At 33.7% G+C, this 12,731-nt stretch overlaps 1 protein-coding gene across 4 annotated transcripts; it reads left to right on the forward strand.

Annotated features, from left to right (window-relative positions):
- Positions 1–563: 563 nt before the first annotated feature.
- Positions 564–12,669, forward strand: SERCA (ATPase sarcoplasmic/endoplasmic reticulum Ca2+ transporting SERCA). Of its 4 annotated transcripts, none has more exons than XM_018012509.2 (10): positions 564–723; positions 6,228–6,375; positions 6,456–6,473; positions 6,564–6,646; positions 7,215–9,386; positions 9,456–9,571; positions 9,740–9,976; positions 10,041–10,158; positions 10,238–10,355; positions 12,463–12,669. In XM_018012509.2, exons 2-10 carry the CDS (start codon positions 6,258–6,260, stop codon positions 12,489–12,491), a joined length of 3,009 nt encoding a protein of 1,002 aa, XP_017867998.1. In that variant the 5' UTR covers positions 564–723; positions 6,228–6,257; the 3' UTR covers positions 12,492–12,669. The 4 variants fall into 4 exon arrangements, with proteins under 4 accessions (XP_017867998.1, XP_017867999.1, XP_017867996.1 ...); XM_018012510.2 differs by lacking the exon at positions 12,463–12,669 and adding an exon at positions 11,951–12,151; XM_018012507.2 differs by lacking the exon at positions 12,463–12,669 and having other exon boundaries at positions 10,238–10,527.
- The last annotated feature ends 62 nt before the right edge of the window (positions 12,670–12,731 follow it).

Here is a 12,731-nt window from a genome sequence, read left to right on the forward strand (position 1 = left end):
AGGTAGGTGAGTTGTCTAACTGAACGAATAATGGAGCAAGCAGGCTCAAATCCCAGATGTGGTGTATAGTCGTGGCGTCGATCCACAGCTTTGATAGTTAACAACTGTGGACAATAACAACAATAACAATAATAAATTAGTTGGTGTGCTTATTTTTCCTTTTTTAGCATAATTCATTTTCTATATATATATATATATACATATATATATATATATATATATATATATATATATATATATATATATATATATAGCAAATAAATATATATACATGCACCTTTCTTGTCAATTATAATTTTTTGTATGCATAAGCCGCCCCCCAATACAAAGCTACTTAAATTCATTCATTTTATCAATGTATACACGCGCGCACGCTCACAACTAAACGCACACTTTTATACATACATATATACAGACACACACACAAACACTCTCATGCAGAGACGAAAAAAAGAAGAATCCGTATGGTTATTGCTTAAAAGTTGATGCGTGCTAAAAGTATTTTCCCAGGCCAAAATAGAGAGTGTATCTAGTTTTGGGAATTTTGCCAAAATATATGAATTTTGTAATTCAAATAGACACTCTCATCAGGCAGCGTTCTCCTTGCGTTCAGTTGCCGTTGATCGTTATAATAGCGCGATCTTTGTGTTAGCTCTTGGTCTTTTGACTAAAAAATTCAATTATTATTATATAATACGACGATTTTTGTTTTAGAATAAAATTGTAAGTTTTGTTCTTCAAACAAATTGCAATAAGTCAAATTTCAATTAGTGTTAACAAAAGAAAATAAAAAGAAAAAACCAAAATCCAAATGTATATAAAACAGTTTGAAAAGTTACCTACATACATATTGTATATTTGTTAATAACAGTATTGGAAAATGAAAAAAATACACATTTTTGAAATTGGAAAAGACCCGCACACATATAATTGTGCACATAAGCATATATACCCATATACATATTTATATGTATGTTTTATATATACTTATACCTTCAATTTCTATGTATGCATATACATATGTATTTGAAGGTGGTGTTTTTAAAGTGCTATTGTGTTTTAATTTATATAATGAACCAAAATGTAATACAAAAATTACATTTCAAGTATTCCTACACTCATAATAAAAGTGCACACACACAAACTCATACGCATCTTATTCATATGTACATACACACATAGGGAAATACATTATATTTAAATATATATATTTGTTCATTTATACATGCAAATGAATATAGTTTTACGTTTTATATAAAAAGCAAAAATCTAAATATACTATAGATAGCTATGTACGTAAAGGAAGTTACCTGTTACATATGTATATATGAGGTATTTGCAAATAGACAAACATACACATACATAGCCTTATGCACCTGTTACTTTGACCACGGTCAAAATTTTGATATTAAAATGAAGACCAAAATAAATATAAATATATATATGCATATATGTACATACAACCACACAGACTTACATACACACGCGCACAGCCACTCGGCGTGCCAAAAAAATTAAATTGTTAGCAAAATTTGTATATGTAGTTGGTGCTGGCGCATAAATATATTTTTGAATTTATAAATGTAAAAAAATTAACGTATAGATGTATGATGTATGTATGTATTTGTGTGTGTGTGTGGCGCGTGTGTGTGTGTGTGTTGCGGCGGCTGTGTGCTTGTGTCTGATTGGAATAGTTGATTATGCAACACTTTTCTTGTTATCTAAATGAGAAAAACAGAAAGACAAAAAAAAAAACCATTTTACAAAAATTATAAATAAAACATTTTTAAAGCTGCCGTAAGTACGTTTGTACATACATATATATACCTATATAGCAAACTGTAAATATACAAATGTATGTACTGTTATCGTGTGTACAATATTACAAACACACATGTATGTATGTAAACGTGCAGAAATTTACATTTCTCTCCGTGTTTAAGTGTATGTGTGTGTTTATATACTTATATGTACACTTAACACACATACGTGTATATGAATATATATGCATATATACATATTTATATATCTATGTGAGTATATATGTAGGTGTATTAGAGCATCGGTAGCTAAGTGTCTATTTTTAGGTAACATCTTGTATAGCCCGAAATAAGTATATGTATTGTATATGTCTGTATATTTCGGAATGTACAGCTATACGTTATTCAGGGAAATATGTTAGAAATATTTGTCGCATATTATACATATAAAAATATGTATATCTACATACTGTTTAAACACTACAAATAATACATATAGACACGTGCAAAAGTAATCACATACATATATATACATATGTATAAAAATAAAGATATATGCCTGAATATATATGCACGTGTACAATACATACAGACATGCACACATACATACATACATACATATCTTCACATGAGTATTAAATAAAGGACTGCCTGTTTACATCTTTTTGCACATATTTACATATATACATATACTTTGAATATAATTACATATACAAACATGATGTATTTATGTATGCATATTCTTGCTAATTTCTGGAGTCACAAGGATATAAACTTTGTCCAAATATTTCAACTACAACTTGAAAATACCATGTATAAAAACTTAAATGATTTCATTTTCGCTAGTGCACATAGCCGATATATACTGTACTTGGCATCAATACAGCTCTTTGAAAAATATCCAATTAACAACGGATCGACTCAAAGATACCCACTAGAAAGCGTAGAGAATTCGTCATAAAAATGAGAATTTATATTTAATTTTAGCAATATATATATACTTGAATACCTTTTGCGCCTATTATGCGATATTTATGATATTTTGGCTGCATATATGCCACACGTATTACCTCACAGAATATGGGCTCAAAGCGGAAACTGAAAGTTATTTCAAAAGTCCAATAGCAACAATCAATTTTGTCATATATAAATGTCAGTATCTCATTAACTTATCATAATAATTAAATAACTAATTGTTGGAACAAATAGATATTCTAAATATAAAAGTTCTAGGTCGCTAGTCTCAAGTCCCTAGTTCAACGGAAATTTGCTAAAAATCCACTTTTTGAAAAAGCTCTTAGCCAATAAACTGTGGAAGGTGCGGGCATGACCAAATTGAAAAATCTTGATGTGACATGAATATAAACGAATATATGTGTATATACGAAATCTGGGATTTTTAGCTTAAGCAATAAAAATAAGTTTCGTTCATGCAAACACACACAAGCACATACTCGCACACAAATCTATATACGACAAAATAATAATAATTGGATGACCATACTTGAATTGAATATTCAATATTTAAATGTAAACATTAACCATTAATAACTATCGATCATATATAGTAGAATTGCAAAATTGCGAGTGCTAAGTTTTAGAGAGAGCAATAGAATTTTCAGTGAGTAAATAGCTCTTATTTTTAATAGCTCGCAATTTATATTGTCGAGAGTGCCAAAGCCAAAGAAAGAGACAAAGTGATGCTGTCCGATTATTGACTGACACTGTATTGCATAACTCATAGCAAGCAACGGGGGCTTTTGTGTGCCGACAGGTGAAGCAGAGACAAATAATATTTAAAGAAGGCCATACATATACAAATATAATAAATAAAATACAAATGTTAATTTATTTAAATTCTAGTCTACTGAAAATGAACTACTTTTTTAATGAGTTTACAAATAAACAGCTAATAAATGAAATTTGGCTGATTTTGTCTTTTGTAAATCGAACCGCCAAGTAAATTGAAAAATAGTGATGACAGGCTTGGGTTAATTTTATATGCTAGGGATGGCACGCTCAGTAAGCTACACTATCATATAATATCGACATTATTAACATCGGTAGGGAACTAAAAAGTTTATATCGATCAACACGTTGTAAACTATCCCATTTACAAAGTTTTGCCTATGAATTTTTCCATTGCAGCTATTTATTATTTTTTTTTTTTACAACAATGAACATGCGATCACCTTAAAGATGTTTGTCTCTTTTTGGAGTTTGCAAGATTATTTTAATTAAATTATTTTACATATAAGTAAAAAGTTTTTTTTTTTTAATTATTTCTAAAAAAAAAAGAAAAAAAAAAAGAATCAAAGTTAGCAACTCTGATCAGTTGTGTGATTACAATCTCCACACATGTCTTATCGATATATCTATGAACATTATAATCAGCCCTGTATTCGAAATTGTCATGTCATAGTTGCCAATACGCCGGAAAATGTATTAAAACACGGCCTAAAACTGCAATCTTGTAATAGCACACATATATAATTAGAACAAGGAATGCGCAATGGCCACCTAATATATACACATTAATATTGGCGATAGAAAAAAAATAAAGTACTTAAATCGTGCACTTGAATAATTGTAAATAAATGTATATATGTATGCCGATTGCAAATACTGTAATAGTTGGGTAAAAGTGACACGTGTGTGAATCTCATAAGTCGACGCCAGAAAATATTATTTAAACTCATTGGTATTGAAAGAAATAAGTATAACTTGTAATTTACATTTTTACGTATAGTTTGTATAAATGTGTGTGATTCTATTTGAGAACATTTGAGTGTGTATGTGAAGCTATACCCACAAATAAACACACGTGTCTCTAACATACATATGTACATAAATGTATGTCTGTATAGAGGAGATATGTGACTGAACAAATTAGAATATACAAACATGCAAAAGTGTGTGTGTGTGTGTGTGTGTGTGTGTGGTAGATACTGTTTTAGTTTCTTATCTGGATTCTCCTTGATAATATCTCTATTACCTGAATGCTGTAATGTTATAGTCTTATTTATCTAGTTTGTATATTTATATTTCATAATAGTAATATTATCTTTAATCCCCAATGAAGTTCTTGATCTTTCTTGATATATTCTTATCACATAGATATACACATACAGATGCACTTATATGCTTAGTGCTCATTGTGGAGAGAAATAATTATCTATATTCAATTGGCTAGTCAGGTAGAATTTGTATACGCATTTACATCCACACTTGCGAGAATAAATATATTATATGTGTGCATAGATATGGTTGAATATTATCGCCAATTTCGATCTAGCCATGTGTGGGTGCATATTCATAAGTATATTGAAAACCTGGAAAATTATCTATCTTCAACACGTCGTTGATTAAATTAATGTGTTAACAAATGTTTTTGCTGAGTATTTAAACATACGGTTCATATTTGACCGTTTGATCGAAAGAATATATTGAATTGGTTCAATATAGGCTGGAAGTAATGTACCCTTTATATTCAAAGATTTGTATATTATAAGACTATATACATAAATCTTTTGAGCTGCTTAAAAATTTTACAAAAACCTTTTCACTACTCAGATTTAAAATCGTAATGCGTTTGATCTTTCAAACCGATATCAACACTGATGAAATAGACCCAAATACTCTTCTGTTTCGCCTACTTTTTCAGCCACAGTTGAATGGCCCGTTTAAGAGTCATTAACCTCATAATCAGATTGCACAAGCCTTCCGATTAGTAGATATCTCCATAAAAACGTGAAAAAGAGTAAAACAATTAAAACGTATTTACTTACCCATTGTCAAAAAGTTGAGTTGAGTAAATCAACGAGAAAAGTTTATATAATAACGCAAGAGTTCATAAACTAAATTTATTCTAGATCATGGTCAGACGATATCTATAAACTGTGAAAACTATAAGAGGGAAAGAGAGAGAGAGAGTGGGAGAAAGTGGCGAAAACGGCGAAAACTGAAACATATCTCTCAGATTTGACTAACAAAGGTAGAGAAAGATCACATTTGGTATTTAGATACACATGTACGAAATACTCTTTGTAAACCTCTGCTGAGTGCATGTTCATAATTTAATGGTATAATTGTGTGCTTTAATATATATTTACAAACATTTGGTTGGCATTGCCATGAATTTTTCCTAATGATTGGACTATAAACAACGCAGTTATTCATTTTGCACAATACCTGCATAAAGTGCGCAGTTAGCAGCCTGTGTGCGTGCTGTTCTGCAGCTGTTTGTGTAGATTATAAATATATATGTATATATATTTGTTTTTATATATTAAATAGAGATGAAAGTTTGAAATATATGTAATGGCAGCAAGCTACTGATTTGGAGTTCTGCTAGTGCCTAACTGAGCCGACTTATTATTCTAGTTTTAGTTTTATAGAATTACTACTTACTTTTTTTATATTGTCATAATATGTCTAATAATACAAATAACACATTTTTCTTTTAAGATTGTTGTACGCAAAGGATAACAATTCAAAATGGAAGACGGTCACTCGAAAACCGTCGAACAAACCTTGAATTTCTTTGGTACAGACGCTGAACGCGGCTTAACCCTTGAACAGGTCAAGAGCAACCAGAAAAAATATGGACCCAATGGTAAGCATATATATACTTTATATAATCCAGATAGGTTGGTAATTTCTAATGAACGAATTTCTTTCTTTCTTTCATTTCAGAATTGCCGACAGAGGAAGGTACGTGGGAAGATTAGGTTTACATGCTCGTAAAATGCTTTATTTGAGCTCTTATAATATTTAATATATTAATCATTTGTATTTTTCCAGGAAAGAGTATTTGGCAATTAGTTTTAGAGCAGTTTGACGATCTTCTGGTGAAGATTTTGCTTTTGGCAGCCATTATATCATTTGTAAGTTTTATTATTAACTTATCTGGTTAAATTAGCGACATATATATATATATATATATATATATATATATATATATATATATATATATATATATATATATATATATATATATATATTATTTATTAATTAAGTTCTAACCACAAACTTGTTTTTTGCAATCGTTGAGGTTTAATATATTTCTATTATATGAGAAAATTTATTCTTAACTTTTGTATACCCTGTATCATTATGGCTAAAAATAAAGTTAATTGTGTTTTCCGTGCTCAGAACCCAAAAGTAATACTCTTCTGTATCTACAGCCTCTGCGCCTATTCTTGTATAATTATACTCAAAGATATAGTCTTGAATTTTACGAAACCTTAATAGAAATTATTATAGAATCACTATTTCAGAAGAAATTCGCATCAAATTTTAAATACTATAAGATAAACGCTTTCAAAATAGAGGAGTTTAAGAATCCTTAACACCAAATGTTTACAGGGGTATCAAATTATCGGCAATTTGAAGATATTTATTTGTATTATTTAATTTGTATTACAATAATATTATTCCAATTTTTTATTCTAGGTATTAGCGCTGTTTGAAGAACACGAAGACACGTTCACTGCATTTGTAGAACCTTTAGTAATTTTACTTATTCTCATAGCAAATGCTGTCGTTGGTGTATGGCAAGAGAGAAATGCCGAATCAGCAATTGAAGCACTGAAAGAATACGAGCCCGAGATGGGTAAAGTAGTTCGCCAAGATAAGGCTGGTATCCAAAAAGTGAGGGCGAAAGAAATTGTTCCTGGAGACCTGGTTGAGGTGTCTGTTGGTGACAAGATTCCCGCTGACATTCGTATTACTCACATTTATTCGACAACACTCAGAATTGATCAGTCCATCCTTACCGGCGAGTCGGTCTCCGTCATTAAGCACACCGATCCTATCCCAGATCCCCGCGCTGTCAACCAGGACAAGAAGAACATCTTGTTCTCCGGCACAAACGTTGCTGCTGGCAAAGCTCGCGGTGTCGTCATTGGTACTGGTCTCAGCACTGCTATTGGTAAAATCCGTACTGAAATGTCTGAAACTGAAGAAATCAAAACCCCACTGCAACAGAAGCTGGATGAGTTCGGCGAGCAACTGTCAAAGGTCATCTCCATCATCTGCGTCGCTGTGTGGGCCATCAACATTGGTCACTTCAACGACCCCGCCCATGGTGGATCCTGGATTAAGGGTGCTATCTACTACTTCAAAATCGCCGTGGCACTGGCTGTCGCTGCTATTCCCGAGGGTCTTCCCGCTGTCATCACAACTTGCTTGGCTTTGGGCACACGCCGTATGGCTAAGAAGAACGCAATTGTCCGATCCCTTCCATCTGTCGAGACCTTAGGCTGCACATCCGTCATTTGCTCAGATAAAACCGGCACACTCACTACAAATCAAATGTCCGTTTCCCGCATGTTCATCTTTGAGAAGGTCGAGGGTAACGATAGCAACTTCCTGGAGTTTGAGCTGACTGGCTCCACCTACGAACCCATTGGCGAGCTGTTCCTTAACGGCCAGAGAGTGAAGGCCAGCGACTACGAGGCCTTGCAGGAACTGTCCACCATTTGCATTATGTGCAATGACTCTGCCATTGATTACAATGAATTCAAGCAGGCATTCGAGAAGGTCGGCGAGGCCACTGAGACCGCATTGATTGTGTTGGCTGAGAAACTGAACGCCTTCAATGTTAACAAAGCTGGATTGGACCGCCGTTCGGCTGCTATTGCTTGCCGTGGCGAGATCGAAACGAAATGGAAGAAGGAATTCACCCTGGAGTTCTCACGTGATCGTAAATCTATGTCTTCATACTGTACACCACTGAAGGCTTCTCGCCTTGGTACTGGTCCAAAACTGTTCGTCAAGGGTGCCCCAGAAGGTGTGTTGGAACGTTGCACACATGCTCGCGTAGGCACCAGCAAGGTGCCACTGACGTCTGCTCTGAAGGCTAAGATCTTGAATCTGACTGGACAGTACGGTACTGGACGCGATACCTTGCGTTGCTTGGCCCTTGCCGTTGCGGACAGCCCAATGCGTCCTGATGAAATGGATTTGGGTGATTCGACTAAGTTCTATCAGTATGAAGTTAACCTGACCTTTGTTGGCGTCGTTGGCATGTTGGATCCTCCACGTAAGGAAGTCACGGATGCCATTGTTCGTTGCCGTGCTGCCGGTATTCGTGTTATTGTTATCACTGGTGATAACAAGGCTACTGCCGAAGCTATCTGCCGTCGTATTGGTGTATTCACTGAGGATGAGGACACCACTGGAAAGTCGTACTCTGGACGTGAATTTGATGATCTGTCACCTGCTGAACAAAAGGCCGCCGTTGCTCGTTCCCGTCTGTTCTCGCGCGTGGAACCCCAGCACAAATCCAAGATTGTTGAATTCTTGCAAGGCATGAATGAAATCTCCGCCATGACAGGTGATGGTGTCAATGACGCCCCAGCTCTGAAAAAGGCTGAAATTGGTATTGCCATGGGCTCTGGTACAGCAGTGGCCAAATCTGCCGCCGAAATGGTGTTGGCAGATGACAACTTCTCTTCCATTGTGTCCGCTGTTGAAGAAGGTCGCGCTATTTATAACAACATGAAACAGTTCATCCGTTATCTGATTTCATCCAACATCGGTGAAGTTGTTTCCATTTTCTTGACGGCTGCTCTTGGTTTGCCCGAAGCTTTGATTCCAGTTCAGCTCTTGTGGGTTAACTTGGTAAGTTTTATACCATATAAACGCCGTTCGTTTTTATTAAGAAATATGTTTTTGGCACTTTTGAATTAGGTCACTGATGGTCTGCCAGCTACAGCTCTTGGCTTCAACCCACCTGATTTGGATATCATGGAGAAACCACCAAGGAAAGCCGATGAAGGTTTAATCTCAGGATGGCTGTTCTTCCGGTATGACATCTTTTTAGTAGTCAGATTATATGAAGCAGCAGCTGCTCACTAGCATTTAAATTCGTCATTCTCTTAAAATCCATTGAGCTAATCAGCATAGCCGTTGCCTCGTTTAATTGGCTGCAACATGTTCTAGTGAATTTGTAAATAACTTATTTTTACATTTAGTTACATGGCTATTGGTTTCTACGTCGGCGCAGCTACTGTTGGTGCCGCTGCCTGGTGGTTCATCTTCTCTGCTGAAGGCCCCAATCTAACATACTGGCAACTGACTCATCATCTTTCTTGCTTGGGAGGTGGAGACGAATTCAAAGGTGTCGATTGCAAGATTTTCAGCGATCCACATGCCATGACCATGGCCTTATCCGTGCTTGTTACCATTGAAATGTTGAACGCCATGAACAGGTTTGTGTCCCCATAACTAAATCACTTGCGAAAACATAAATATTAATTGTTGATTCGTATTCAGCTTATCCGAGAACCAGTCCCTCATCACAATGCCTCCATGGTGCAATCTGTGGTTGATTGGTTCAATGGCACTTTCTTTCACTCTTCACTTTGTCATTCTATACGTTGAAGTCCTCTCTGTAAGTAGATCTAAAAATTCGCAAATATCAATCATGATGTAATTCTATGTGAAATTGTTATCTAATCTATTTTCTTTAGACCGTTTTCCAAGTAACACCGTTGTCTGCGGAGGAATGGATAACTGTGATGAAATTCTCAATTCCTGTAGTTTTATTAGATGAAACATTGAAGTTTGTTGCTAGAAAAATTGCAGATGGTGAGAGTCCTATATATAAGATGCATGGGATTGTGTTAATGTGGGCTGTCTTCTTTGGCCTGCTGTACGCTATGATGCTTTAAGAATATAATTATAATCATTAAGCCCAACATCATTATTCTAATTACTAGCATAAAGTGTTACTAAATATAAATAGAGAGAAACACCTAAAGTAACGACTTTAACCAAAACACCACATAGACTTATTTCCGAATACTAAACAAATTCACGCGTGATATTTTGATAAGAGAAATTTACTCGTTAATGTACACAACAACAACACCGTGAAATGGTCAATAGATTAATTTATAACGATTATTTGAAACGTAAACATTTACATTTTGTTTCAATACGTTTTATCTACGGCATTGCTGATTTTGTACATACAATACTACGCGGATTGCAGAATGTGTGAAACATAAAAATATAAAAAAATATATATGTAGGTTTCAGAAGATTTCTTTTTCATACATTTTTCGAGAACATTCAAGTCAAAATTGATTTTTACTATAATTATTATTTGAATAATGATTATATTCAATTATTAAATTTCTCTTGTGGATGATGTGCAAAACAAATTGGATTAAATATTTCAAATACTTAATATTTTCTATGAGCGTTGAATACGTAAATTTTTGTAAATATTTCATGAATGAGCAGACATTAAAACTAAATAAAACCAAGAAAAAAAATCACAATTTGAATAGATAAATCCCATATACACATATTTATATTATCCATACTTAATTTTTTCATCAACAATTTAGTGGATGAAATTGAGGATATATATATATATATTTTGTATTGAATTTATTTATGTATTAAGTAGATTAATTCAGTCAGACTTCGGTTTAAAAGATAAAATTAAAATTGGTTCATGCATTCCATAGAATAACAAAAGAAAAAACAAAACGTAGTCTTCGAGAAGCATGAAATAAATCATTTGACTTATATAGATAACATTTAACAAAACAAAAGAACAATTATTGAGTGTGTTTAATATATTGGAATGTTAGCTCTTTATATATTATTTTGAGTACAACAGGCATTGGTTCCAATCAGCTTCAGTTATATTTTCCTGATTGTTTATTTGTTGAGAGTAATTGGGATCCTTGAGCTGTGCCGAGCGCAAATGGTATTCATTTTTACAGCGAACATAATAGAGTTTTAAAAATTGTGTTGAGCTTAGGTTTAACAAAAACAAGCAACAAATTATTTTCTAGATTGTGTTTAAAACAGCAACAAAAAATATTTAAGCATCTAACAAATTTGTGTTTACAAAGTTCACTTTAAAATTTGTATTATGTACATCGTTATAAATTAAAGACGCTGTGAAATAAACAAAAAACAACAAACCCCCATCAACATTACTATAAGCGAAACTAAAAACGCGCCTGAAAACCCATTGAATACATACAATGGTGGCGTGAAGCTCATCCCAGTTTTGCTTTTGAATGCTCGCGCCCGCACTTGCATTTGCTGCTGTTTGATGATCAAAAATAAAAATAAACCCCGAGACGCATTGATTGCAAATTATTCAATATTCCAATGAAAAAACACTTTTATATAAATAATTTATTTTATTTCTTATACAGTAAATCCCCGATTTCATTAATTGGATGACCACCCCCTATTAATTTTACATAAATTAAGTCCATCCCTGCTATAGAAAGTATGTGAAGTTGTTAAATGTTGATATACTAGTGTGCCAAAATAATAAGTGAATTCGAGAAAGATCAATTGCTGTACATTATGGTCGACTTCATATAGAAACCTTAAACAACAACAAAACAAAACGTATAAACAAAATGAATTCATATTTAAAATTCAGCATGTAAGATATCCATAAATACGAAATATAAACACTGAAATCCGAAATGGTCTACTTATTAAATGATAATCCAACCCACCGAACGAAGCCGCCGAGTATTCGGCTTCGCCAAACCGTAGCTGCCGCTGATGATGTCCACCTGCCCCTCCTCCTCTGCATTCCAAGCTCCAAGATTTGCCAATTGCTGCATTGGTTTGCTGCTTCTTTTTTTTTTTCAATTTTTATTTGGCTTGAACATTTTTTGGTAACTATATTTCGCCCATTATTATTATTTAGTTCCTGATGTCGTCGTTGATAAATGGTAAGGGTCAGCGTATCGCACGCACACACAAGCAAGAAGATGATCCTCAAGGATGTCGAATTTGTATACCTTTATCAATCTTGTATTTTTTGCTCAGACAGCCCTCTGTTAACTGATATTGCAAATTGTATCCAAAATGAATAAAATTATTTATTTGATTTAGAAAGTAATTCAACAACAAATGTTTTCTTCATTTATGAGTAATTAGGAATAGCTGTTATATTAGATAAATACCATCAGAGTT

Source organism: Drosophila arizonae, chromosome 5 (assembly GCF_054131065.1).
Source record: "Drosophila arizonae isolate 15081-1271.41 chromosome 5, UAZ_ARI_1.0, whole genome shotgun sequence".
NCBI classification, from domain to species: domain Eukaryota; kingdom Metazoa; phylum Arthropoda; class Insecta; order Diptera; family Drosophilidae; genus Drosophila; species Drosophila arizonae.